Here is a 27,776-nt window from a genome sequence, read left to right on the forward strand (position 1 = left end):
GCAGCACATGTGTCGTTAGCCATCAAACGGGATTGATTGCAATGTTACTGTGCGGATGTGAATTTATATTCCTTTCTAGCTACCACCTCTTTTTATTTTGCCCGTGGAGTCACAACCCTTTAAATTTTCTCAGCCATTTAAGGATGACAGACTAGAAGCAGTTTCTTTGTAATTTCTTTGCTGCAAGGTCTAGCCCACCCGAAACTCAGAAGAAAGCATAGGGCAGAAAAGGCAGCTTTTTAACTCGGACACTTATTTGACCTCAGGGCTTCCCACTTAGTCAACGGTAGCGGATATATGGATTTGCATGACACAATCTCAACTCCAGTATTTAATGGGAGTGCTCCAAGCATGCACGTTGAAGAAGTTTGGAGTGAGGGAAAAAAAGTAACAATGAACATGGGCAAAAGCCTGTTCAACATCTGTGATGCCCCTCTGGGTGTGCTTCAATTTTAACCCCACCCGCAATCAAACCCATGTGCTCTTCAAGAATAAAATTTATCACTGTTTCAATACAGCAAGGTCCCACAAGTAACAGTGAGACAAATGGCCATTTGATCTGCTTCAGCATTGTTGACTGACACATAAATGTTGATCAGGTCAGTGGAACTCTAGAACTGAAAACATACCATTCCTCATGACTAACAAAGTAATGTTTTCAACTCTTTTATTTGATAGTGAAAACTTTCTGCTTGTGAGAGGAAGGACTGATGTGAGAATTTTAGAGAGGGTACAGAAGAGATTTACTAGAATTAATTCCTTATCCTTAGAATCAGTTAGGAAGATAGACTGGAGTTGGTCTCTTAGCATAGAAAGATAAAAGGCGATTTGATAGAGATATTAAAAAATCATAAAGGGTTTAGTTAGAGTAAATAAAGAGAAACTGTTTCAATGGCCAAGTTGTCCATAATGCACAGATTTGCAATGATTGGCAAAACAACTGGAGGCAACATGAGAAAAAAATTACTTGTGCAGCAAGTGGTTAGGATTCGAAATGCTGTGCCTGATAGGTTGGTAACATAGTAATCTTCAAAAGGGAATTGGGTAAATATTTGAAGGAGAAAAAAATTGCTGGCATATGGGGAAAGAGCATAGAAGTGGGAATAATGTGATTGCTCTTTAAAATAGAGGGCATACACTTGATAGGCTGAATGGACTTCTGTGCGATATTGTTCTGTGACTCTAATGATCATGCTATTCTTTGAATAGGGCATGAGCTCCTTTGTATCCATTTAAAAATACAGACTGGGCCTCTCATCTGAAAGATAGTCATGCAGTAATGCTGAAGTGCTGCAATGGAGTGTTGACCTAGATTTTGTACTTCTGAGTGTCTGGAGTGGGCTTGAATCGATGACCTGGCTCTGGTGAGAGTACTACCACATGGCTAGTTGGTAGTGTTGGACAGAACCAGTTCAGAACCAATTATCAGCCTTGCAAAATAGATGAAATACCTTCAGAAAGATGTACCAACAACACCTTTGTAAAATAAAGATTTCAGTTTGTCATTTTTGGAATTTATTGTTTGGCTTGGGTTATGCTGCAATGCAGAAAATAGTCAATTCCCTAACCACTGGAAAAGGCTTCTTCCACTCACCAATTGTTTTCTGTGAAGTGTCCTAACACTTTAAATATATGGGATCCATGCTGTTAACTAATTATGATAGGAAATAAATTGGAATTCTTAATGAATCTCATCCTGTCAATAGGCATAAATCCTAATGCTGGCAGCTTCTGTGGGAGACAGCAGTCAAACCTGCTTTTCTTGTTTTTAACATAGCAAAGTTTTTATTGAAAAATTATTAGGCTAGAATTTGCTAGAATTCAAAATAACAGCAAGGCTAAATGTTCTCGCCATTACTTATGAGTAAACGGTACAGCAAATTCAAATGAAAATGTGGGGTTAAATGTGAATATCTAAAGGTTACCTGAGTTGTGACACTCTATTGTTATTGATGAGGGGGGATCTGATTGAAACTTACAGAATACTGAAAGGCCTGGATAGAGTGAACGTGGGGAAGATGTTTCCATTAGTAGGAGAGACTAGGACCCGAGGGCACAGCCTCAAGAGTAAAGGGAAGACCTTTTAGAACAGTGATGAGGAGAAACATCTTTAGCCAGAGAGTGGTGAATCTATGGAATTCATTGCCACAGAAGGCTGTGGAGGCCGGGTCATTGAGTGTATTTAAGACCGAGACACAGAGGTTCTTGATTGGTAAGGGGATCAAAGGTTACGAGGAGAAGGCGGGAGAATGGGGTTGAGAAACTTATCAGCCATGATTGAATGGCGGAGCAGATTCGATGGGCCGAATGGCCTAATTTCTGCTCCTATGTCTTATGGTCAACTTCGCAGAAATAGCATATCGCACTTGGCATCCTCGTTTTTCTTTAGGAATTTGCTGTATTTGCCTCCAAACATGCCACAGAAGTTACTGCCATTACAAGCACAAGTACCCTATTAACAATGTGATAAATGTTGATGACTGCCAATCAACCTGGAAATTAACTGTTGTAAGTCTTGAGCCTTATTCATTCAGGTAGTGAATTGGTGTTGGAGATTTTTAAACTGTTAAACCTGTAAAAGGCAAGCTCAAAACCAGTGCTATATTCCTTTCTATCAAGAACATTCAGCACCTAGGAATGGTTTTGCAGGTATGGTAGCAGAGGCAAAAAATCTAGAATTGTTTGACATGGCTGAATGATGTGATGTCGACTGTTGGCTTCAATAGAACGATGAACTAAATGGACCAAATGCCAACATGCTATGTTTCTTTGTGATCTGTGTGGCTGTTCAATATATGCTGACAATGCATTAGCTTTAGTATTACTGTTGCTCAATGATTTAATGCTTGAAAAATCCAGCCTCCTTTCATTAATTCTTTTGAAGGTGTCTGAAGGGTCAGGAGTCCTAACGAAGAAGACAACTTCTTCCTTATCAGTTCTGCAAAGTGGAAATGTTCCAATATTGCCTTCTGCATACCAGCGACGCATTACTACATGTGCCACTGAGCTCCAGCACCTTATTCAACAGAAGCGAGAGCAGTGCAATGCTGAACGAATGGCAAAACAGTTGATGGAAAGTGCTGAATGGGAAAGCAAACCTCCACCACCAGGTACACAAAACAAAAGGCTAACTAGATTTAAACCAACTTCAATTTAGTTTCTTTAGGATTTATTTACTAGCAAGTCCTACGCATATGATTATTAAACATTGTGCAATAAAAACTGTTATAGGCACTAGATAACCAATTTTTTGGATTAGTGTTTGAGTACATTGATTCAGCTCATCCAAATCGCAACCATGCTAATTAGGAAAACCTAATTTCAGGGTTAACTTTATAATGTGGATTGAAAACTGAAGCAGCAGTGAGGTGTTTTAATCCCCCAGATTGAGCTAGTTTGGGTCACAATGGAATGGTAAAAGTTTGAACCCTGCCTTCAACCCAACCATTAGTTTTAACAGAGGTGGGATGGGCACAAGCAACCAACCAACTCGCAGGACATACTTGGCTATTTAAGTATTGGTTCAGGTTTTGCAATCAGCAGCAAAGACTTGATGTTGGTTTCACACTTTTTTCCTGACAATTTGAATCTGGCACTAACCCAAGGGAATTGTCAAGCATCTATCCAACTGATGTCATCAAGCAGAGTAAGCAGCTGATCATATTGAAGAGCATTATAGAAGGCATACCAGGAGGTTAAAAGCAAGTTTTAGAATCATTTTACAGAGAGCAAAAAAAAAGGCTGGGATATATACTTGGGGTTAAAGTAGATGCTGAAATAGCATTAACAAACTTTTTTTAAAAATTCAAAATATGTGGATTTTTTTTTTATTATTTGGGGTAAACTGACAAGCCACAAATGTAAAATTAGATTTTCATGGCCAGGAAGGTTGTTCAGTAGTAATTATGATGTTTATGCTTAGTTTAAAAACCCAATTTAACAAGGCTGACATTTTTCAAGGGTTTTTACAATGAAGCTACAGTAATGATGTAAAAGTGGAGGTTCTTGCCAGTTTAGTTATCTGCCATCTGCAGGGACTTCACATGTGCTTCCAATGGAAACGTGTCAAATTAATGATAGCTTCCACCTTTAAGCTGGGCATGTGCGAAATGCAGAAGCTGCTGTCAGTTTCAGAGGAGTTATGATGGCGAATGCTAACAGTTTTACTATTATTACTACTTAAAATATAGGTCAATATGTGTGACTCATTTAATCAGCATTTTAAATTTAACCTTGGCTGAGTTTTCTGGACCTTGGGAAATCAGTAGCTAAAGGAAAGTGAGGAGTGCTAGATTTAGAAAATAAGAGACTTGCCTGCTGCATCCAGTAAACCTGTTTCATTCAGGCTGTGTGATTGGATATACCCCTCTGATCTCTTTTTTTCTTCCCTTCCCAAACCCTTTCAACCTCCTCCACAGGGCTGATTATCTCTGTACCATCGCTCCCCCTGCCCCTTCGGCCCTGGACTGGCCTCTGACCTTCTTTGTGTCCTCCAATCACCCCTTGCTGTGGCCTCCAGTAGTGTCTGGCTGAAGTCTCTGATCTGTCTCCCCCTGCTCTAGACTTTGGCAGAGCCTGAGAGAAACCTCTGGTTTCCCAACTTCAAACCAGCATTCACCATCTGCACCCCCCCCCCCCCCCAACCCCAATAATGTACATGGGGAGAAGAAAATGGAAGCTTGTCCTTCCAATCCATTATTAAGTAGTAAATACAAATAACACTCTGTCCCAATCCATGTTGTGATATGAAGGCCACAAAAGGCCCATGTGAAAGAATGTTATCCACCTTTAGCTACTGACTTTTAATGTAAAAGTAGAAAAAGGCTCCTTTAAAAATATTTATCTGCCAAACAATAAATCATCAAGTTGTTTAATAAAAACAACTGGAGCTTAGCTTTTTATATTCTTTTGCCTATTATGTGCTGTGTTGTTGGATACTCATTAGAATATGTACCTTATTTGTACCTTTATTACTGATGCACAAAATTCTTTCCTTCCAAGGATTATGCACCATTGAGGGGCAAACGGAATTAAGTAACTTAAATCACCTCAGGATTAGGTGTGAATTCCCTACTTTCTCAAACTAAAACAGCTTCTGTTTTTTAAAAATAAAACTTGTTCTTATACATTGAACCATAGAAGTTTACAACACCAGTGGCATTTATTAGTATCTTTGCTGGTTCTTTGCAGCGTAATTCAAAATTAATTCCACTCTTCAATCTATTATCTTCATTTGCTTCAGTATTCATACAATTTTCCCTTAAAAGACGCAATGGTCTTTGCCTCAGACATTGTCTAGTTAATCATGAATTTATTAAATGTCAGCTTGGATGCTTGTCATTTTTAAACATGAGTACGGAATTATGCTGTCCAATTTAAAATTGCTTTTCACTTGATATGTATGATTTTAATGACCAAGGATCACAGTTTAGGTGATTAATTTGTATTTAGCATTCACATTGATATATTTATAAATCAGCACATGTATGTGCTGAGAGATATAAACAGTTTGAGGATTGTGATTTACTTTAATTCTACGCTGTGTTACTGAGCTTCACTGTCTATTTAGGCTGGCATCCCAAAGGGCTTCTAGTTGCACATCTTCACGAACATAAGTCAGCAGTGAACCGGATTCGTGTCTCTGATGAACATTCAATTTTTGCTACCTGCTCAAATGATGGAACTGTGAAGATTTGGGATAGCCAGAAGATGGAGGGAAAGACCACAACCACCAGGTACGATTGTCATTCTCTAAATGCTTTTGGTTTACATAACGAGCTTCAGAACATGGAATGTGAATGAGAAAAATTGTGGAAATCAATTAAGGTCAGTTTGGTTTCAGGCCCAGAAGAAGCACTACCGATGCCGTTTTTGTTTTGAGAAAAGTGATGGGGAAGGCCAGTGTAACATGAAGGTTCATTAATCGATCTAGAGAAGACCTATGCCAGGGAGAAAGTCTGAAGATGTGCTAGAATTCATGAATTCCCTGAAAACAACGTATGATGATACAATTACAAGAAGTACAAGCAGTACCAGACAAGAGTAAGAAGCAGTGTGGGGAGAGTGAGTGCTTCGAAGCCTAAGTTAGATTGCACCTGACCCTCCCCTCTCCAACGCTGAACGTTCAGTGCTCAGCAAAGGACTTAGTTTCATACCCTTACGTCTTCATCTCAATGAATTTGGGGCTCAGCACGATGCTGAACTCTTCTTCTGCTGCCTTCGTCTCCGTGCTCACTTCTTTGGGCAGGAGTCCTCTCTCTGTTCAACGGATTCTTTTACCCACCTCCAATATTCTCCCTCCACCTGGACCCCTCCCTCTGGATTCTTACCTTCTCTTGATCTTTTCATTGAGAACTGCTGGCTTGACAATTTCTCTGCTCCTCTCAGCCATTCTAACCTGTCACTCTCTGAACTTGCTGCACTCCGTTCTCTCAGGCCCAACCCTGACATTGTCATCAAACCTGCTGACAAGGGTGGTGCTGTTGTTGTCTGACACACTAACCTCTACCTCGCGGAGGCTGAGCGTCAACTCGCAGACACTTCCTCCTACCTCTCCCTTGACCATGACCCCACCACTGAACATCAAGCCATTGTTTCCAGGACTGTCACTGACCTCATCTCCGCTGGAGATCTTCCTTCCACAGCTTCCAACTTGATAGTCTCCCAATCTCGGACGGTCCGCTTCTACCTCCTACCCAAAATCCACAAACAGGACTGTTCCGGTAGACCGATCATGTCAGCCTGTTCCTGCCCCACAGAACTCATTTCTTGCTATCTTGACTCCATTCTCTCTCCCCTTGTCCAGTCCCTTCCCACCTACATCCCTGATTCCTCTGACACCCTACATCATATCAACAATTTCCAGTTCCCTGGCCCCAACCGCCTCCTCTTCACCATGGACATCCAATCCCTCTACACCTCCATCCCCCACCGGGATGGTCTGATGGCTCTCTGCTTCTTCCTCGAACAGAGGCCCGAACAATCCCATCCACCACCACTCTCCTCCGTCTGGCTGAAGTTGTTCTCACCCTGAACAATTTCTCCTTCAACTCCTCTCACTTCCTCCAAATAAAAGGTGTGGCTATGGGTATCCGCATACCCCAGCTGTGCCTGTCTCTTTATGGGGTATGTGGAACACTCCTTGTTCCAGTCCTACTCCGGCCCCTTCCCACAACTCTTTCTCCGGTACATCGATGATTACTTCAGTGCTGCTTCATGCTCTCGTCTGGACCTGGAAAAATGTATTAATTTTGCTTCCAATTTCCACCCCTCCATCATTTTCACATGGTCCATCTCTGACACTTCCATTCCCTTCCTTGACCTCTCTGTCTCAATTCCTGGTGATAGACTGTCCACCAATATCTATTACAGGCCTACTGACTCCTACAGCTCCTCACACCCCATTCTCTCAGTTCCTTCGCCTCCGTCGCATCTGTTCTGATGATGCCACTTTCAAAAACAGTTCCTCTGGCATGGCTTCCTTCTTCCTTAATCGAGGTTTTCCACCCATGATGGTTGACAGGGCCCTCAACTGTGTCCGGCCCATCTCCCGCGCATCTGCTCTCACACCTTCTTCTCCCTCCCAGAAACATGAAGGGGTCCCCCTTGTCCTTACTTATCACCCCACCAGCCTCCACGTTCAAAGGATCATCCTCTGCCATTTGCGCCAACTCCAGCATGATGCCTCCACCAAACACATCTTCCCTTCACCCCCCCCCCCCCCTCCCCGTCTGGCGGCATTCCATAGGGATCGTTCCCACCGTGACATCCTGATCCACTCCTCCATCACCACCTACACCTCAACCATCTCCCACTGCACCTTCCCATGCAACCGCAGAAGATGCAACACCTTTCCCTTTACTTCCCCTCTCCTAACTGTCCAAGGGCCCAAACACTCATTTCAAGTGAAGCAGCATTTCACTTGCACTTCGCTCAACTTAGTCTACTCCATTCGTTGCTCCCAATGCGGTTTCCTCTACATTGGAGAGACCAAACGCAGACTGGGTGACTGCTTTTCAGAAGACCTTCGGTCTGTCCGCAAGCGTTACCCAGACCTCCCTGTCGCTTGCCATTTCAACACTCCACCCTGCTCTCATTCCCACATGTCCGTCCTTGGCTTGCTGCATTGTTCCAGTGAAGCTCAACGCATGCTGGAGGAACAGCACCTCGTCTTCCGACTAGGCACTTTACAGCCTTCCGGACTGAATATTGAGTTCAACAATTTTAGATCATGAACTCTCTCCTCCATCCCCACGCCCTTTCTGATTTTCCCCCTCCTTTTTGTTTTTTCCAATAATTTATATATATTTTTCTTTTCCCACCTATTTCCATTATTTATAAATGTATTTCCATGCATTGTTTTATCTCTACCTTTTAGCCTTTTTCGATTCCTTCACCCCACCCCCACCAGGGCTATCTGTAGTTTGCTTGTCCTGCTTTCTACCCTTAATTAGCACATTCCTTTAGATAATATTACCACCTTCAACACCTGTTTGTCCTTTTGTCTGAGACATCTTTTGGTTATCTCTACCTATCACTGGCCCTCTATCCAGCTCTTCTTGTCCCACCGCCCCCCCTCGCCCCCAAAACCAGCTTATATTTCACCCCTTTTCTAATTTCCTTAGGTCTGGTGAAGAGTCATGCAGACTCAAAACGTTAACTGTGTTCCTCTCCACAGATGCTGCCAGACCTGCTGAGTTTTTCCAGGTATTTTTATTTTTGTTTTGGATTTCCAGCATCCACAGTTTTTTGCTTTTATCTTAGATTGCACCAAGGATGAGCATTGAGCCCCTTCTTCCTGCTTATCTGAATAGAAATAGTCAATGATGTTTACAGATTACATTGAGATATGTTATGGTGATAGTGAAAGCATGACTGAGTATCTGAAGAAAAGTATTGGAAGACAGCGGCATGAAGATCAGTATACCGAAAGATCTAATACATGGACTGTCAGTTTGAGCCTAGGGAAGAGGCTCAGAGCGAAAGTATAAAGATTATGGGTGAAGACTTGAGAGAAAGTGACTAGTTGTTGGCAGAAGATGGAAGTATGGAAATTAAGTAACAGATTAACTCTGGATGGAGTAATTGGAACAAGTGGAGTGTTATGGATAGAAAAGTATCTGAAACTGAAAGGGAGAACTTACAAGATAGTTGTAGGACAGGTTTTGTTATACAGTGCAGAAACATGGGCAAAAGCAAGAAGAAAGGAACAGTGACTGGATACGAATGAGATGCAGATGCTGAAATAGATGTTTGGAGTGATGATGAAGGGCAAGATCAGGAACCAGGACATCATAGGGTCAGTGAAGGCTGTGGGAGCATCTATTGTGGAGAGAGAGGGAGAGGAAATGTAGTGAGGTGAATAATGGACATGGGACTGCCAAGAACATACAAATTAGGAGCAGGAGTAGGCCATTTGGCCCATTAAGCCTACTCAGCCATTTGATAAGATCATGACTGGTGTGATTGTGGCCTCAACTTTATTTTCTTTCTACTCCCTATAACCTTTGACTCTCTTATCATTCAAGAATCGATCTAACTCAACCTTTAAAATATTCAGTCACCCTGCCTCCATATCTCTCTGGGGAAGAGAATTTCACAGACTAATGACCCTCTGAGAAAAAAATTCTCCTTATCTCCATCTTAAATGGGAGACCCCTAGTTCTAATCCCTCTTGCAAGGGAAAACATCCTTTCAGCATCCACTCTGTCAAGCTCCGAGAGGACCTTATGTTTTGATAAGGTCATCTTACATTCTTCTAAATGCCAATGGATAATGCCCAACCTGTCCAACCTTCTTTCATAAGATAACCCCTTCATCCCAGGAATCAGTTGACTGAACTCTGAGCTGCTTTCATTGCAGTTATATCCTTTTAAGTAAGGAGACCAAACCTGTACATAGTACTCCAGATGTGGTCTCACCAATGCCCTGTACAACTGTAGCAATGTATCCCTACCTTTATATTTATCCCCATGCAATATTCCATTTGCCTTCCTAATCACATGCTCTGCCTGCATACTAACTTTTTGTGATTCATGTACCAGGACACCCAGATCTCTCTGTAGCACAAGAATTCTGCTATCTCTCTCCATTTAAATAATATAGTGCTTTTGTAGTCTTCCTACCAAACTGGATAAGTTTCCCACATCATGCTCCATTTGCCAAATTTTAGCCTACTCACTTAACCTATCTATATCTCTTTGCAGATTTAATCTTCTTTACAACTTACTCTCTTAACTATCATAATGTCATCAGCAACTTTAGCAACCCACATTTGGTCCCTTCATCCAAATCATTGACATAAATTGTAAATAGCTGACGCCCCAGCACTGATCCCTGTGCCACTCCACCGGTTACAGCTTGCCAACCTGAAAAAGATCCATTTATACCTACTCTCTGCTTTCTGTTGGCTAACTAATCCTCTATCCATTCTAATATGTTACCTCCTACAACATAAGCTCTTATTTTGTTTCGTAACCCTTGATATGGCGTTTTATCAAATGCCTTTTGGAAATCTAAGTATACCACATTCACAGGTTCCCATTTATCCATCTTGCTTGTTACTTCCTCAAAGAACTCCTAATAAATTAGCTAAGCACAACTTCGCTTTCACAACGCCATGTTGACTCTTCCTGATTACATTAAGATTTTCTAAGTGCAATGCTATAACCTCCTTAATAATAGATTCTTGCATTTTCCCTGTGGCAGATATTAGGATAACTGGCCTGAAGTTTCCCACTTTCAGTCTCCATCCTTTCTTGAATAGAGGAGTTACATTTGCTATTTTTCAATCTGTTGGGAGCTTTTCAATATCTACAGAATTTTGGAAAATTACAACCAACGCATCTATTATCTTAGGGTCTTAAAATAAGTGGCTGATAAGATGCAGGCCCATCAGGTCCTGGGGACTTGTCATCCTTCATTTTTAATAGATTTCTCAGTACCTTTTCCCTGATGATTGTGATTGTTTCACCTCTTACATTTCCTTTCACCTCTTAATTGACAAGTATTTTGAGGAATGTTACTTGTGCCTTTTAGGGTGAAGACAGACCTATTTCCTTATTTCACATTATTTATTCCCCAGCCTCATTCCCTAAGGGACTGACACTCACTTTAGTTACTCTTTTCCTTTGTAAGTACTTGTAGAAACACTTAGTATCTGTTTTTACATTTCTAGCTAGCTTTCTCTATTTCTCCCTCATTTTTGCAGCTATTCTTTGCTAGTTTTTAAATTCTGTCCAACCTTCTGACTGACCACTAATCTTTACGGAATTGTACTCTTTCTTTCAATTTGACACCATCCTAATTTCCTTAGTCACAGACGATATGTCCTTCTTAGAGTCTTTCTTTCTCACTAGAGTATATCTTTGAGAGTTATGAAATATCTCCATAAACGTTTGCCACTGCATCTCTACTATCCTGCCTTTTAATCTAATTTCCCAGTTAGTTAGCCAGATCTGTCTTCATACCCTTGTAATTATCTTTGTTTAATTTAAAGCTTTAGTCCTATGCCTGAGAGCAAAATTCAATCATGTTATAATCATGAAGGACAAGTGGAAGGTCCAAGACCAGAAAAATAGCAAATGTAACTCCTCTATTCAAGAAAGGATGGAGACTGAAAGTGGGAAACTTCAGGCCAGTTATCCTAATATCTGCCATAGGGAAAATGCAAGAATCTATTATTAAGGAGGTTATAGAATTGCACTTAGAAAATCTTAATGTAATCAGGAAGAGTCAACATGGCGTTGTGAAAGTCGAAGGGTCATGAGGACTCGAAACGTCAACTTTTCTTCTCCGCCGATGCTGCCAGACCTGCTGAGTTTTTCCAGGTAATTCTGTTTTTGTTTTGGATTTCCAGCATCTGCAGGTTTTTTGTTTTTACCAAGACCAGATGGGTTTGGAAGAGGAATGGAGACTGACAGGGGATGAAGAAGGGTAATGAAGCAGATTGTGCTGACCTAAGTAAAATGGGAGAAACTGAAAGAAGAGAGAACAAGGAGTGTGATCACCAAATTATAAATATGATATAAAGATAACCATATTATGCATTCTAGGCCAATTCTTTCATGGAGTGGCAATCACCGTTGGATTGCCACTCCTTTATACTAACCCTAGGCTGGCGCTGCACATTTCTTGCCCGGACTTCTGACCTGGGCCACCTGAGAAATGTGCAGCACAGCTGCTCCTGGAGACTTCTTTTCTGTGTAGGACAACAGTGTCAGGAGAAGTGAAGCCTTATCCTCTTTTGACCTGACTAGCTGCCATAAACTCCTAAGTTTAAAGGTCCCAGCCAGTTTGACAGGAGAGAATGTAACTGTCTATGTGGGTAGGGTTTACGTAGTCAGAAGATTGGAGGATAGTCCGAGGAGGGCGGGGTTAGATGAGGGGAAAGGGGGATAATCATTGGAGAGGGGGTATTAGGTAGCCATAGGCACAGAGGATTTATAAGTGGTTTTAATCCTTCTAACTTTTCTTGGGTACCTATTCTGCTAAGAGAGTCGAACGATCCAAAGCCTCCAACTTCAATTGGAGTTGTGGATTATTGCAGACACAGAGTAATTGGCCAATGGAAGTTTAAACTTCTGGGGCAATTTCTGTGTAGTCTTTCCAGGGGGTTTGAGGGGTCCCCACAGATCTTCTAGGATACCTCCGGGATGCAACCCTCCCCACGGAATGGAAGATCTAGCCCTATGTATTTCAAAGACATGATTAAAAAGTCACAATTTGAAACAAATTTTACAGTACACTTCTATGTTAAGCTATTTCCACATGACTTTAAAGATATGCTGATCTACATGGAAGAGACAATCATTATTCAAAGCAAAAGTTAATTAAAGCAGAATATATTGCATAAAGTGGTGGTAGAAATAGAATGGAAATCATAAATTTCACTAACTTTAATAAGAATACATAATATGGTTATCTTTATATCATATTTATAATTTGGTGATCACACTCCTTGTTCGCTCTTCTTTCAGTTTCTCCCATTTTACTTAGGTCAGTACAATGCTGCATCATTACCCTTCTTCATCTCCTGTCAGTCTCCATTCATCTTCCAAACCCATCTGGTCTTGGACCTTCCACTTGTCCTTCATGATTATAACATGATTGAATTTTGCTCTCAGGCATAGGACTAATGCTTTAAATTAAACAAAGATAATTACAAGGGTATGAAGACAGATCTGGCTAACTAACTGGGAAATTAGATTAAAAGGCAGGATAGTAGAGATGCAGTGGCAAACGTTTATGGAGATATTTCATAACTCTCAAAGATATACTCTAGTGAGAAAGAAAGACTCTAAGAAGGACACATCATCTGTGACTAAGGAAATTAGGATAGTGTCAAATTGAAAGAAAGAGTACAATTCCGTAAAGATTAGTGGTCAGTCAGAAGGTTGGACAGAATTTAAAAACTAGCAAAGAATAGCTGCAAAAATGAGGGAGAAATAGAGAAAGCTAGCTAGAAATGTAAAAACAGATACTAAGAGTTTCTACAAGTATTTACAAAGGAAAAGAGTAACCAAAGTGAGTGTCAGTCCCTTAGGGAATGAGGCTGGGGAATAAATAATGTGAAATAAGGAAATAGGTCTGTCTTCACCCTAAAAGGCACAAGTAACATTCCTCAAAATACTTGTCAATTAAGAGGTGAAAGGAAATGTAAGAGGTGAAACAATCACAATCATCAGGGAAAAGGTACTGAGAAATCTATTAAAAATGAAGGATGACAAGTCCCCAGGACCTGATGGGCCTGCATCTTATCAGCCACTTATTTTAAGACCCTAAGATAATAGATGTGTTGGTTGTAATTTTCCAAAATTCTGTAGATATTGAAAAGCTCCCTTCAGATTGAAAAATAGCAAATGTAACTCCTCTATTCAAGAAAGGATGGAGACTGAAAGTGGGAAACTTCAGGCCAGTTATCCTAATATCTGCCACAGGGAAAATGCAAGAATCTATTATTAAGGAGGTTATAGCATTGCACTTAGAAAATCTTAATGTAATCAGGAAGAATCAACATGGCTTTGTGAAAGCGAAGTTGTGCTTAGCTAATTTATTAGGAATTCTTTGAGGAAGTAACAAGCAAGATGGATAAATGGGAACCTGTGAATGTGGTGTACTTAGATTTCCAAAAGGCATTTGATAAAATGCCACATCAAGGGTTACGAAACAAAATAAGAGCTTATGTTGTAGGAGGTAACATATTAGAATGGATAGAGGATTGGTTAGCTAACAGAAAGCAGAGAGTAGGTATAAATGGATCTTTTTCAGGTTGGCAAGCTGTAACCAGTGGAGTGGCACAGGGATCAGTGCTGGGGCCTTGTCATTGACATAAATTGTAAATAGCTTTGGATGAAGGGACCAAATGTAGGTTGCTGAAGTTGCTGATGACGTTATGATAGGTAAGAGAGTAAGTTGTAAAGAAGATTAAATCTGCAAAGAGATATAGATAGTTTAAGCGAGTAGGCTAAAATTTGTCAAATGGAGCATAATGTGGGAAACTTATCCAGTTTGGTAGGAAGACTACAAAAGCACTATATTATTTAAATGGAGAGAGATAGCAGAATTCTTGTGCTACAGAGAGATCTGGGTGTCCTGGTACATGAATCACAAAAAGTTAGTATGCAGGCAGAGCATGTGATTAGGAAGGCAAATGGAATATCGCATGGGGATAAATATAAAGGTAGGGATACATTGCTACAGTTGTACTGGGCATTGGTGAGACCACATCTGGAGTACTATGTACAGGTTTGGTCTCCTTACTTAAAAGGATATAACTGCAATGAAAGCAGCTCAGAGAGTTCAGTCAACTGATTCCTGGGATGAAGGGGTTATCTTATGAAAGAAGGTTGGGCATTATCCATTGGCGATTAGAAGAATGTAAGATGACCTTATCAAAACATAAGGTCCTCTCGGAGCTTGACAGAGTGGATGCTGAAAGGACGTTTCCCCTTGCAAGAGGGATTAGAACTAGGGGTCTCCCATTTAAGATGGAGATAAGGAGAATTTTTTTCTCAGAGGGTCATTAGTCTGTGAAATTCTCTTCCCCAGAGAGATATGGAGGCAGGGTGACTGAATATTTTAAAGGTTGAGTTAGATCGATTCTTGAATGACAAGGGAGTCAAAGGTTATAGGGAGTAGAAAGAAAATAAAGTTGAGGCCACAATCACACCAGTCATGATCTTATCAAATGGCTGAGTAGGCTTAATGGGCCAAATGGCCTACTCCTGCTCCTAATTTGTATGTTCTTGGCAGTCCCATGTCCATTATTCACCTCACTACATTTCCTCTCCCCCTCTCTCCACAATAGATGCTCCCACAGCCTTCACTGACCCTATGATGTCCTGGTTCCTGATCTTGCCCTTCATCATCACTCCAAACATCTATTTCAGCATCTGCATCTCATTCGTATCCAGTCACTGTTCCTTTCTTCTTGCTTTTGCCCATGTTTCTGCACTGTATAACAAAACCTTTCTTACAACTATCTTGTAAGTTCTCCCTTTCAGTTTCAGATACTTTTCTATCCATAACACTCCACTTGTTCCAATTACTCCATCCAGAGTTAATCTGTTACTTAATTTCCATACTTCCATCTTCTGCCAACAACTAGTCACTTTCTCTCAAGTCTTCACCCATAATCTTTATACTTTCGCTCTGAGCCTCTTCCCTAGGCTCAAACTGACAGTCCATGTATTAGATCTTTCGGTATACTGATCTTCATGCCGCTGTCTTCCAGTACTTTTCTTCAGATACTCAGTCACGCTTTCACTATCACCATGACGTATCTCAATGTAATCTGTAAACATCATTGACTATTTCTATTCAGATAAGCAAGATAGGGTCAGTGAAGGCTGTGGGAGCATCTATTGTGGAGAGAGGGGGAGAGGAAATGTAGTGAGGTGAATAATGGACATGGGACTGCCAAGAACATACAAATTAGGAGCAGGAGTAGGCCATTTGGCCCATTAAGCCTACTCAGCCATTTGAAGAAGGGGCTCAATGCTCATCCTTGGTGCAATCTAAGATAAAAGCAAAAAACTGTGGATGCTGGAAATCCAAAACAAAAATAAAAATACCTGGAAAAACTCAGCAGGTCTGGCAGCATCTGTGGAGAGGAGCACAGTTAACATTTCGAGTCTGCATGACTCTTCACCAGAATTAAGGAAAAATAGAAAAAGGGTGAAATATAAGTTGGTTTTGGGGGTGGGGGGGCGGTGGGACAAGAAGAGCTGGATAGAGGGCCAGTGATAGGTAGAGATAACCAAAAGATGTCACAGACAAAAAGACAAACAGGTGTTGAAGGTGGTGATATTATCTAAAAAAATGTGCTAATTAAGGGTAGAAAGCAGGACAAGCAAAGTACCGATAGCCCTGGTGGGAGCGGGGTGAAGGAATCGAAAAAGACTAAAAGTTAGAGATAAAACAATGCATGGAAATACATTTAAAAATAATGGAAATAGGTGGGAAAAGAAAAATATATATTAATTATTAGAAAAAACAAAAAGGAGGGGGAAAATTGGAAAGGGCGTGGGGATAGAGGAGAGAGTTCATGATCTAAAATTGTTGAACTCAATATTCAGTCCGGAAGGCTGTAAAGTGCCTAGTCGGAAGATGAGGTGCTGTTCCTCCAGTTTGCATTGAGCTTCACTGGAACAATGCAGCAAATATTAGATAATATCACCAGCTTCAACACCTCTCTGTCCTTTTGTCTATGACATCTTTTGGTTATCTCCACCTATCACTGGCCCTCTATCCAGCTGCGCCAGTCCCACCCCGCCTTAAACCACTTTATATTTCACCTCTTTTCTATTTTTCCTTAGTTCTGTTGAAGAGTCTTATGGACTCGAAACGTTAACTGTGTTCCTTTCCGCAGATGCTCTCAGACCTGCTGAGTATTTCCAGGTAATTTTTGTTTTTGTTTTGGATTTCCAGCATCTGCAGTTTTTTGCTTTTATCTTAGCACTTGCAAGATGTTTCTTCTGTTTCCCAACAATGTACTGGTGGCTTTATGTAACTTGTTTTGCCAGATTGTATTTTGTTATTTGATGAATATTACTCCTGTGGGACAACTCATTATAGATGAGTATATAATATAAATGTTTTGAGAGACTGATGACTGGATTATTGTTTTCTAACGCTTTTAGATAGGAATAGTAGGCCATTAGCCCCTCTAACCTGTTCTCCATTCAGTTAGATCATGGCTGATCTGTGTCTTAACTCCATCTTTGGTTCCATAACCCTTGCCTAATAAAAATCCATCAATCTCAACCTGACAGTTTCCAATTCACCAAGCCTCAACAGCTTTTTGGAGGGAGAGTTCCAGATTTCCAATACCCTTTGTGTGAAGAAGTGTTTTCTTTAGAAGTGCAGCTGTTATAGTCAAGGTTTACATCTCATTGTTCTGGGCTGAAGCAAATTGCAGTTCTCTGTGGAGCTTGTTGTATTTATTTAGTTTTGAGACATTCAATGCTGTGAATAATTTTTCATTGCTGAATTTGTCTTTATCTGTAGGTCAATCTTGACTTATTCTCGGATTGGAGGAAAAATCAAATCTTTGGCCTTCTGCCAGGGCTCCCATTATCTTGCTGTAGCTTCAGACAATGGTACTATCCAGCTGCTAGGAATTGAGGCCAGCAAACCCCCGAAATCACCTAAAATACATTCTCTTCAGAGCAGGTATACGTTCTGTCGAAATTAACTTTTTTTTATCATTTTCTTTTTAAGTCTTCTCAAAGATCTAGCGGTGAATAAAAAGCTTGCATTTACTATTCACTAAAATGAAGAGTATTAGGGGAAATATTTTTTTCCATTTTTTTTATTTTGTCTGGACTTCTGTTTTAAGAGCAGAAAAATTCTTCCCCTCCATTTATTATTCTTTTCAACAAATTCTCTTATTGGGTTCTTGTATAAAAACAAATTCAGTCTAATTTTAGGTGTTATATCCATGGTTTATAAAAACATCCATGGTTTATAACTACTTTATGTGTATCTCTTTGTAATGTTTTTTACGTTATTGTTATTCCCATTTAAACATTAATAAATTATATTGCACCAATCCAGCAGCAGTTGTGGACCCTGTGTTATTCCCTCTTGTACAATGTGCTTGAACACTATTCTACTTGTTAAGCACTAATAGTAATGGTGGTGTAAATATGACCATCATACACTTCAGGTTCCTTTTCCTAAAGATGTAAAGAAAATCTGTAAATGACAGCAACATTTTGTTTTTATGTAGCATCTTTAAATGCTCTAAAGCGTTTCACAGGGTGGCATAAAAGGAAATAACTAAAAGTTGAATGAGACACTGAATCACATAAGCTTTAGGGCAAATTAACAAAAGTGTGACCAAAGAGGTGGGTTTTAAGGGACACATTAAAGGGTGAAAGCAAGGTAGCAGGTGGAAAGATTTAGGGAAGAAAATTCAGAGTTTAAGACCTAGGCAGCTGAAGGGCATGGCCACCAGTGGTGGAGCGATTAATATTGGAATATTTGAGAGGCCAGACTTAGAGGAGCACAGGTATCTCAAATAGTTCTAAATCAGGAAATGGAAAGGAGGGAGGAACTCAAGAAAATTGCAATCACCAGGGAAGTGGCACTGAGCAAGTTATTGGATTTGCGGCCTGACAAGTCCCTGGGTCCTGATAGACTTCATCCTAGGGTCTTAAAACAAGTGTTTAGTGAGGTAGTTGATGAATTGATTTTAATTTTCTGTGTACAGTATTGGCCTCCTTATTTGAGGAAGGATTTAAATGCATTGGAAGTAGTTCAGAGAACGTTTATTGGACTAATACCTAGAATGGGCGGGTTGTCTTATAAGGAAAGGTTGGGCAGACTAGACTTGTATCCATCGGAGTTTAGAAAAGTAAGGGGTGACTTGATTGAATCTTATGAGATCCTGAGCGGCCTTGACAGGGTGGATGTGGAAGGGATGTTCCCTCTTGTGGGAGAATCTAGAACTAGGGGCACTGTTTAAAAATAAGGGGTCACCTATTTAGGACAGAGATGAAAATTTTTTACTAAGGGTCGTGAGTCTTTGGAACTCTCTCAAAAGTCAGGGAAAGTGGAGTCTCTGGATATTTTTAAGCAGAGGTGGATAGATTCTTGATAAGCGGTGAAAGGTTATTGGGGGTAGGTGGGAATGTGGAGTTGAGGTTACAGTTGGATCAGCCATTATCTTATTGAATGGTGGATCAAGCTCAAGGGGCCAAGTGGCCTAATCCTCCTCCTAATTTGTATGTTTGTATGTTCAAGAGGGTTGTGGGATGGGAGATTAGAGATCGAGAGGAGCAAATCCATGGAGAGATTTGAGAACAAGGGTGGGAATTTTAAAATTGAGGCATTGTTTCACCTGGAGTCAATATGAGTTACCTAACGTATGGGTGATTTGTGAATAGGACATGGCGTAAGGTCAAGGACAGCAGAGATATAAATGACCAAGTTTAAGGAAGATAGAACATAGGAGGCTGACCAGGATTGCTTTGGAATAGTCATGGCTAAAGTTAACAAAAGCAGGGCAATAAGCTGAGGTACGGGGAAAGTGGGCAATTTGTGGAGGTGAAAATAGTTGGCAATTATGATGGCATAGATATGTAGTTGGAAGCCCATCTTTGGATGAGATATGATCTCAGGGTTGTGAACAGCCTGTTTCCACAGAAACAATGTAAAAATAAATATCTGAAAAGGAAGAAGAAAGTTAACATGTTTTGTTAAGATGTTTTTCTATGTGAAAGATGGTACATAAATGCAAGTTGTTGTCAAAACTCCTCATCCTGCAATAATTCTTTCTCCGTTTTATCACACGCTTTTCCCTTGCTCATTTCCTTTATCTGCCTCTTTGGGCTCCATATTTCCCTTTTTATTTTCATAATTCTGGGAAATTTTCATTAGTGTCCACAGTGAATCCAATGCTGCCTTTTCATCAAAAAATAATTGATTTTACCCTGTGATCCCCAATTCTTTCAAAAATAGGGTCTCCAAAATGACTGAGCCCCTTGTCTATTATTTGTCCTTGCTGCCTGCCATGCCCCTACTTTTAACATACCTAAATTGGGGCTTAATATTGCCATTTGTATAACCTTTCGTTGGGTGGTTTCTAAATGTGTGTTGAAACTCATAATGTGTGTGTTGCCATACTTCATTCCACTCCTTTCTTGATACTGTTCAAACAATCTAATCATTCTTGTCAATTTGCTATTAACGCTATAGTTAGCACCCAGCTGTCGTAGTAGAAACCTACTTAGTTATTTTGCTTCAACCTGTGAGGGTAAGAGCATTTACCACACAACACTGTGACTCATCAAAGTAGTGTGAAAGTACTGAAGATGAAAGTATTAGCTTATGATCTGTCAGCTACACTTGGGTGTACCAGACTAGGGAAGCCAAGGCATTCATGGTACAAGCTCTGGCAGAATATGTTTCTATGGTGATTTATCATCTTTTTTTCCACAGAAAGGAAGACCATTGCACCTGTAACATGTATGCCAGATTTTTGAAATCATTGATTGCTAGGTTTTATACACTGATTCAATGCTGATTGTTTTGAGTTCTGGCTTTTGCACGGTTAACTTCTTAGAGTGATGGCATAAGCACAATAATTGCATGTGCATTTTTATCAAGATGTGCAAAGGACTAATTTCCTTCAGTAGTGCATTGCTTAAATGACTGCATTGAAATAGAACACAAAGGTACATTGCTCAACACATTAACAGCTGTGTAAAAAAAAAGGAAATGGACCCTCATGATATGCCTCTGTGAAGACTTTGACCCAGTTTTTAAACACAAAAAGTTTCAAATATAGTTATATTGAGCCTACAACCCATTAGCTGTGTACATTACACAATGTTTGATGTAGTCCTGCGGTTTCTAAGGAAAACTGCCAGTTCTTATGCCCCTTCTTTTATAAGTAGATACACTTTATGGATTAAGCAGACACTAATTCCTGTTATTAAAGTGAACTAACAACTTTTTAAAAAAAAAATGTTTTTAGATGCAGGCACATTTTGATGAAAAACAACATTCATTAATGTTCACTGATCCCATCCCACTCTATTTCTTTTGTTTTTGTCAACATCACAACTAACTTTAATGGAAGTCTTCCTTGTTCATAAGGTGCATTTCTCCTTCGTTCTATTTTCCTATTTATAACTCTCTATAAAGAGACTGTCTAACTTGCATGTAGTATTCATAATAATTCTATGTGCATTTTAACAATTTAATATTGAAGCAACTTCCTTTATGTTCTGAGTTACAAGTTGACACTATGCTTGGACCCTTGCTGCACCTTTGTGCGCTTGATTAGTAATTCCTAATACCAGAAATTGGTTGGTAAATTGGATTTCATCATCAACATCTTCTAATCTCAAATCAGATTGTTCTTTTGTTTTAAAGCTACAGTCGTATTAATATAAATTTAACTTTTTATCATTGTATTACTGAGAACAGCAATTGCACTCCTGTGTGATTTCTGTCAACTGAAAGTATACATGTGCTTAAATTCATCTCATTGCTGGAAAGGTGAATTATATTAATATGATTCAATATAACTATCTGACAACTGCTGTAAATCTAAGCCAGATAAAATTGTTATCCAGAGTTTGAATTTAAGCTGCTGTTGATTCTTCTGTGGTAAGGTATCTCAATTTTAAAAGTGGGACCTAGAATTGAAAGATAAAGGTTTGTATTATTTATAAATGCATGGTATGATCTCAATATTGGAGAAGAGATTTCTGGTTCAAAAACCAATGTAATTATAAAATCAATCTTCTTGCTAAGTATTACTGGTGTTTAACATAGGGTTGACTATAAGCAACTAGCCACTGCATTCATGTTCGCAAACATACTTGCAATCTTGTTTTCCAAGAGCTTTGGACCAGAAAGAAGATGGCTGTGTGGTGGACATTCATCATTTTAATGCAGGTGCACAGTCTGTTTTAGCATACGCGACTGTAAACGGTTCTTTAGTTGGTTGGGACCTGAGATCATCAACAAATGCCTGGACATTAAAGCATGATTTGAGACTTGGACTGGCAACTTCCTTTGCTGTAGATATACATCAATGCTGGTTATGTATAGGTAAGTATTATTTTCCATATTTGCCAAGTTTTGTTCTGTAATGTAGCATGTTTCAGTAATTTTTGGGTAAGGGAAATAGTAAAATGTATCTGTGATTCAACCTACTAAAACTCTGCAGATAAATTTTACTTGGCTTATTTTGCAGCCAAATACACTGCAAAAATAATATTTCTGATAATTATCATTTTGAGTGTTTAAAATGAAGAAGCTTGTACAGCTTGCTGTAGTTATTTTTGTAACCAGTTTTTTTATATATAAAGGTACAAGTAATGGTACTATGGCTTGTTGGGATATGAGATTTCAGCTGCCCATTTCAAGTCATTGTCACCCAGCCAGAGCTCGCATTCGACGTCTGCTTATGCACCCCCTCTGCCAGTCATGGGTCATTGCAGGTAAATTCAATGCATTATTAATGTTAGTTGCGGTTCATTACCATTTTCCACTATATCATTGAGGCTCCTGGGCCTCATTGTTTGGGTTCCAGATGGTTGTTGTCGGCCACAATTAAATGGTTATCCTTTGTCTCTGAGTAACCAGCTAGCCTGCTTCAAGGTGCTAGAAAATCAGAGATGTCAGACTGCTGCAGGATGAAGGGATCATGGCAACTGTCCTGGTATCTTGCGCACACCTGGATAAACATCTTTTTGTGGTTGCACACTAGATGCACATTGATGGAGTAGAAGCCCTTGCAGTTGGTGAATGCTCCTGGGTGATCTATGTGCACCTTGCTTGTCACATCCATGTAAATGATAATGCACTGCACCTGTGTGAAGCCAGCCAGAGCTGCAAACGCAAGCATCTACTCGCCCTTACAGGCCTCATCACAGAATCACAGTGCAGAAGAGGCCCTTTCGCCCATCGAGTCTGCACTGATCGATGACAAATGTCTTGTGCATTTCTGAGCCACTGACCCCCGAGATCATGCTATTGTCTCTGGCAGAACCCTGCAAGGATCCAAAGACAAGGAAATTGAGGGCGATGGTGACTTTGATAGCCACTGGTCAGCCCTGGCCACCAGGTCAACTTGACAGCAGATATTGTTTCACAGGCTGCAAATGTTTACCATTACCTGACACAAAACCCTGAGCCTCATGAGGCATGACATGGCAAGGAAACTAATCCCCTGTGTCATTATGCCCTCATGTGAGCTGTGCCTCTCTTTTGACCCAGTCTGCTGTGGAGTTGTCAGTCTGTTCGTGCTCCTATTGGTCATCTTGGTCCTCAACTGAGGTTCAAAGTAGAATCACATAAGTAACATCATGCTGAACTGATTGATCAGAGGTCCAAAGTGGAGACCAGATATACAAACCTGCAAAGTTGTCAAGGTAACCTCTCGGCGCAGTTACTGTGACTAGGGTATTTCACACCAGCAGGTAAGTAAAGCTGTAAGGCTTCTGTACTTATTAGGATATTTCCTTGCCATGTCTTCAGTGCCCTCAATTGCCCCTGTGTTCTTGCCTTGCTTTCACTGGCAAGTTCCAGGAAATCCATGGGCCCACAGTTAAATTGCAGAATCCATGTTAACATTGCTGTAATTGAGCAATTTAACATACTGAAATTGACAACCCACCTCTCTTGAAGGAGTTGCTTGCACGTGGCCTAGCCCGCTTCAATTAAGCATAGAAGCTGGAAGGTTGGAGGCAGCTTCCTGATGGGTTGTCACTTTGTTTTAACCCACCTTTCATCCGCTTCCAAACCGAGGGGCTACTGCATTGACATTCTGCCCTGCTCCCTGCTGTCCCTAATGCCTGTTCTGAAAACTTTGAAGCTTCGCTGCCACTTCTCTGGCAATGAGATATACTAGTGAGGATCTTCCCATTCAATGTGAAACGGAGTAATTTCTTGCAGTGAAGAAGTGAGGATTGCTCTCCCCATTCCCATTTCTGCTAAAAGTAAGTAACCTATAGGCCAGAGTTTTCCCGTCAGCGATTTGGGCGGGGCCTGCTCACCGACGGGAAAATGATGCGGAATGACATCGAGAGGAACTCCCGATGTCATCCCAGTCCCTTTAAATTTTTAGGAAGGCAAGCGGACAGCAAAATCAGCTGTCCGCCCGCCGAGCTGTCAATAGCCAATTAAGATCATTAAAGACCTGCCTGTCCAACTTTACGGCTGGCGGGCAGGCCAGGAGCCCACTAGGGCTCCTGATAATACATGAAACCTCATCCATTGGCGGGATGAGGTTTCATGTCCGTTTTTAAAACATGTAATAAAGTTTTTATTAACATGTCCCATCTCTTGTGACATTGTCACATGAGGGGGACATGTTGTTAATATTTTTATTTTTCTATTTTTTAACTTTTGTGCACTGTCATTAATCTCCCTGAGACAGCACTTAGTCTCAGAGCGCACTTTGACAGCTAGGGATTTCTCTCTCTCTCTCTCTCTCTCTCTCTCTCTCTCCCCTCCTCCTCTCCCCCCCCCCCCCCCCCCCCAAACACATGAAGCACTATGTACTTCTTATCGGGAAGGCCACTGAGCGGGCTTTAATTGACCTGCCCACTAAAAATGGCGGCGGGTCCCGTTTTGGCGGTGGGGGTTGGCTGTCCACCCACTGCTGAGCGCACGCCCACCAAAGGCAAAATTCTGCCATAGTGTTTTCAAGGTAGCAACATCTGAAACATGTGGAACCAGGAAAAGGGAAATTTCTCTTCCTCCCCAGCTCTATTTAGCCATTTCCAAATGAATGGCAATGATGTTTTTGAGTCAGCTGTTAAAATATGCCAAATAGAAGCTCAGTGATAATCCCCTTTTAACTCCTCCCTCTTTGGGTAAAGTCCACTAGCACCTCTCCACTGGAGCAAGACAGATATTAGCACATTAGCGGAGTAGAAAGCAAAAGGGGATGGTGGTATAATCTTTCATTTGAGCCCTCTGTAGCATCTGATGACAACAACAAAACTACCATTGTTTCCGCTCTCCAATTAAATTCTGTGTTTCAAATAATATTCAGTAACTGTGATTGAGTCCTAATCTTTAATTTTTTTTCCAATTGATTAAATAAATGATTGGAATTCACTTTGAGGTTATTTTTGTTTTTGTTTTTGTGTTTCTGTTTTTCTAATTTATGTTTCTATTATTTTACTGCTTGTTTTGAGGCCATTTGAAAACAATAGAAAATAAGTTTTGCAAATATGTTTTTCTATTAAGTATTTAGTTTATACCGTGTCATTGTAAATATGGGAACCCGGCACGCTGAAAAGTGGTTATTTTACTTCTCACTTATTTTGACATACCTGTACAGCTGTCCAAGGAAACAATGAAGTTTCAATGTGGGACATGGAAACTGGAGACAGGCGATTCACCCTTTGGGCCAGCAGTGCTCCACCTCTCTCTGAAATGCAGGTTTGTGGCTAAACCTTCGGACTTTTGATCTTAACTGTTAAGATTAATTCCTATTTCTGCCTCCTGATTAGTAGATTAATTACACAATCATTTTGTTAATGTTGAGGTTAAGGGCAAAAGTACTGGTGCCTTTCTTTGCAATTGAGAAAAAGTGCTCTTTTCTATACCGTGTTCCACACAACTTTTCCCTGTTCATTATTGAAGATTCTCTCTCAAAGGAGGTGTTTGAAATTTATTTTTTTCTTCCCTCTGGAACTGCAATATAACTCCACATGGAAAAGCTTGAACTGCAATATCACTCCACATAGAAAAGCTTGAACTGCGATATCACTCCACATAGAAAAGCTTTATGAGAACATCACTTTGGACTAAACTCCAGATGGCTCTTCAAATATACCCAAAACCTTGCTGATGGAATATGTCTGTCCTTTTGTATCCACATTGAAAAACTTGACAGAAAAAGTTGCAATTGAGCATTGCTGAAAAAATTGGAGTTTGTTTACTACTATTTGAATGTTGTTACTTCTTCAATGGCAGATCTCAATGATTCAATTAAAGGCAATGACAGCAACTTGTTGCATCATATAGTGCTTTAAGTGTAAATTTAAAAAATATCCCTAAGTGCTTCAAAGAGGTATAATCAAAAGTATGGGCACAGAGCGAGAGAATAAGATATTAGAAGGGTGACCATATGTTCGCGAAAGAGATTGGTTTGAAGGAGAATCTTAAAGCAGTCTGGGCACTAGAAAAGCAGAGGGGTTTAGGGAAACAATTTCAGAACTGGGCACCTCAATGAATGGAGGCAAAACCACCAATGAAGGGATCAGATGAGGTGTGGGGGGGAGTGGGGTGTACAAGAGGCCAGAATCAAAGTAACAGAAAATTTGTGGTTTGGGGACTAGAGCAGATTATGGGATTAGGAATAGATGAGTCTATGAAAAGATTTAAGTGTGGAAATAGAAACTTTAAATTTGAGACATTCTAGTTTAATGAGGACAGAGTTGACGTGTGAGTGGGATAAGATATGGGTAGCATTATTTTGGATGAGCTCAGATTTATAGAGGATAGGAGGCCAGTCAGGAGAATATTGGAATAGTTAAGTCTGAAAATGACAAAAGTATACAGGAGGATTCAGCATCAGATCTACTGAGGTAGAAGTGAAGGCAGGGTGATATTACAGAGCCGGAAGTAGGTGGATTTTGTGTCTGCGAAAATATGGGACTGGAAGCTCAGATCAGGGTAAAAAAAGATGCCAAGTTTGCAACGTTCTCATTCAACCTGAGACAGTTGCCAGAAAGAGAGCTGGAGTCATTAGCAAGGGTGCAGAATTTGTGGTGGGGAGGCCTAAGATGATGACTTTGGTCCTACCTTTGTTTAATTGGAGGAAATTTGATTTATCCAAGTTAAATGCCAGGCAGGTAGTTTAACAGCACAAGAGGTAGTGCAGTACTCAAGTAAATTGTGGAAAGTAATCTCATATCTCCAAATGGTAACAACGAGAAGTATCAAGTGGATCAGGAAAAAGAAGGGGGGCCTTTGCTGACTTGAGAAGTAAGGCTGTGGAACAGATGCTATCGTTGGTGATTCTGAGTAGAATAGGTAAGAATAAAACCAAGTTAAGAGAGTCCCACTGAGTTGGACCATGGAGGAGAGATGTCGTAGAAGGATGCTGCAGTTGACTGTGTCAAAGGCTGCAGAGAGGATGAGAAGGTATACTACACCATGCTCACTGAGAATGCTGCTTTTGCCTTCGGTTAGAGATGTATTTCTGCTGTAGAAAGGACATGAGGGCATGTATTTGCGAGGTGACACCCATGTTTCAGGATTTTGGAGCGGAAAAGGGAGTTGGGAGTGAGGTGGTAGTCTGAAAGGAGAGAAGTTGAGACTGCATTTCATGAGGAAGGGTTGATACGACCACTTTGAAAGGCAGAGGAGTAGCGCCTAAGGAACGAGACTTATTTAAAATGTCAGCTAATCTGTTGGGCCAGGAAGAGTTGAGCAGCTGTTTTGTGAGAATGGGCTGAAGAGAGCAGGAGGCTAGTTCATGGACGCAGTAAGCTCAAGAGGCCATGGGAAAAGCAACTATAGTCAGGGTTGTAGAGTAGGTTCAGTTGGTTCAATAATCTGTTCACCCACAGGCTTTGCCCTTGGTCTGAATTCGTGATGTGCAATGCCATGGGAGATCAGCTTCAATTTATTTCAATATGGATAGCACCATCACATTTGTATTATGAAGAGGCTGGATTATAATGTTGATAAGCAGACAGATTTAAGGTCTGTCAATTCCAGGTCAAATTCAGTTCTGAAGAAGTCCTATTGGGCTTGCAACTTTAACCCTATTTCTCTCTCCACAGATGCTGCCA

At 40.5% G+C, this 27,776-nt stretch overlaps 1 protein-coding gene across 1 annotated transcript in view; it reads left to right on the forward strand.

The window, feature by feature from the left end:
* pik3r4 (phosphoinositide-3-kinase, regulatory subunit 4) overlaps positions 1-27,776 on the forward strand; it is an 80,838-nt gene that overhangs the window by 36,612 nt on the left and 16,450 nt on the right. Inside the window, exons 11-16 of the mRNA XM_041185041.1 lie at positions 2,885-3,110; positions 5,570-5,735; positions 17,509-17,673; positions 21,857-22,068; positions 22,329-22,460; positions 25,313-25,413. Of these exons, the coding sequence (XP_041040975.1) occupies positions 2,885-3,110; positions 5,570-5,735; positions 17,509-17,673; positions 21,857-22,068; positions 22,329-22,460; positions 25,313-25,413 (1,002 nt within the window). The remainder of the gene's footprint in view (positions 1-2,884; positions 3,111-5,569; positions 5,736-17,508; positions 17,674-21,856; positions 22,069-22,328; positions 22,461-25,312; positions 25,414-27,776) is intronic.

Source organism: Carcharodon carcharias, chromosome 3 (genome assembly GCF_017639515.1).
Source record: "Carcharodon carcharias isolate sCarCar2 chromosome 3, sCarCar2.pri, whole genome shotgun sequence".
NCBI classification, from domain to species: Eukaryota; Metazoa; Chordata; class Chondrichthyes; order Lamniformes; family Lamnidae; genus Carcharodon; species Carcharodon carcharias.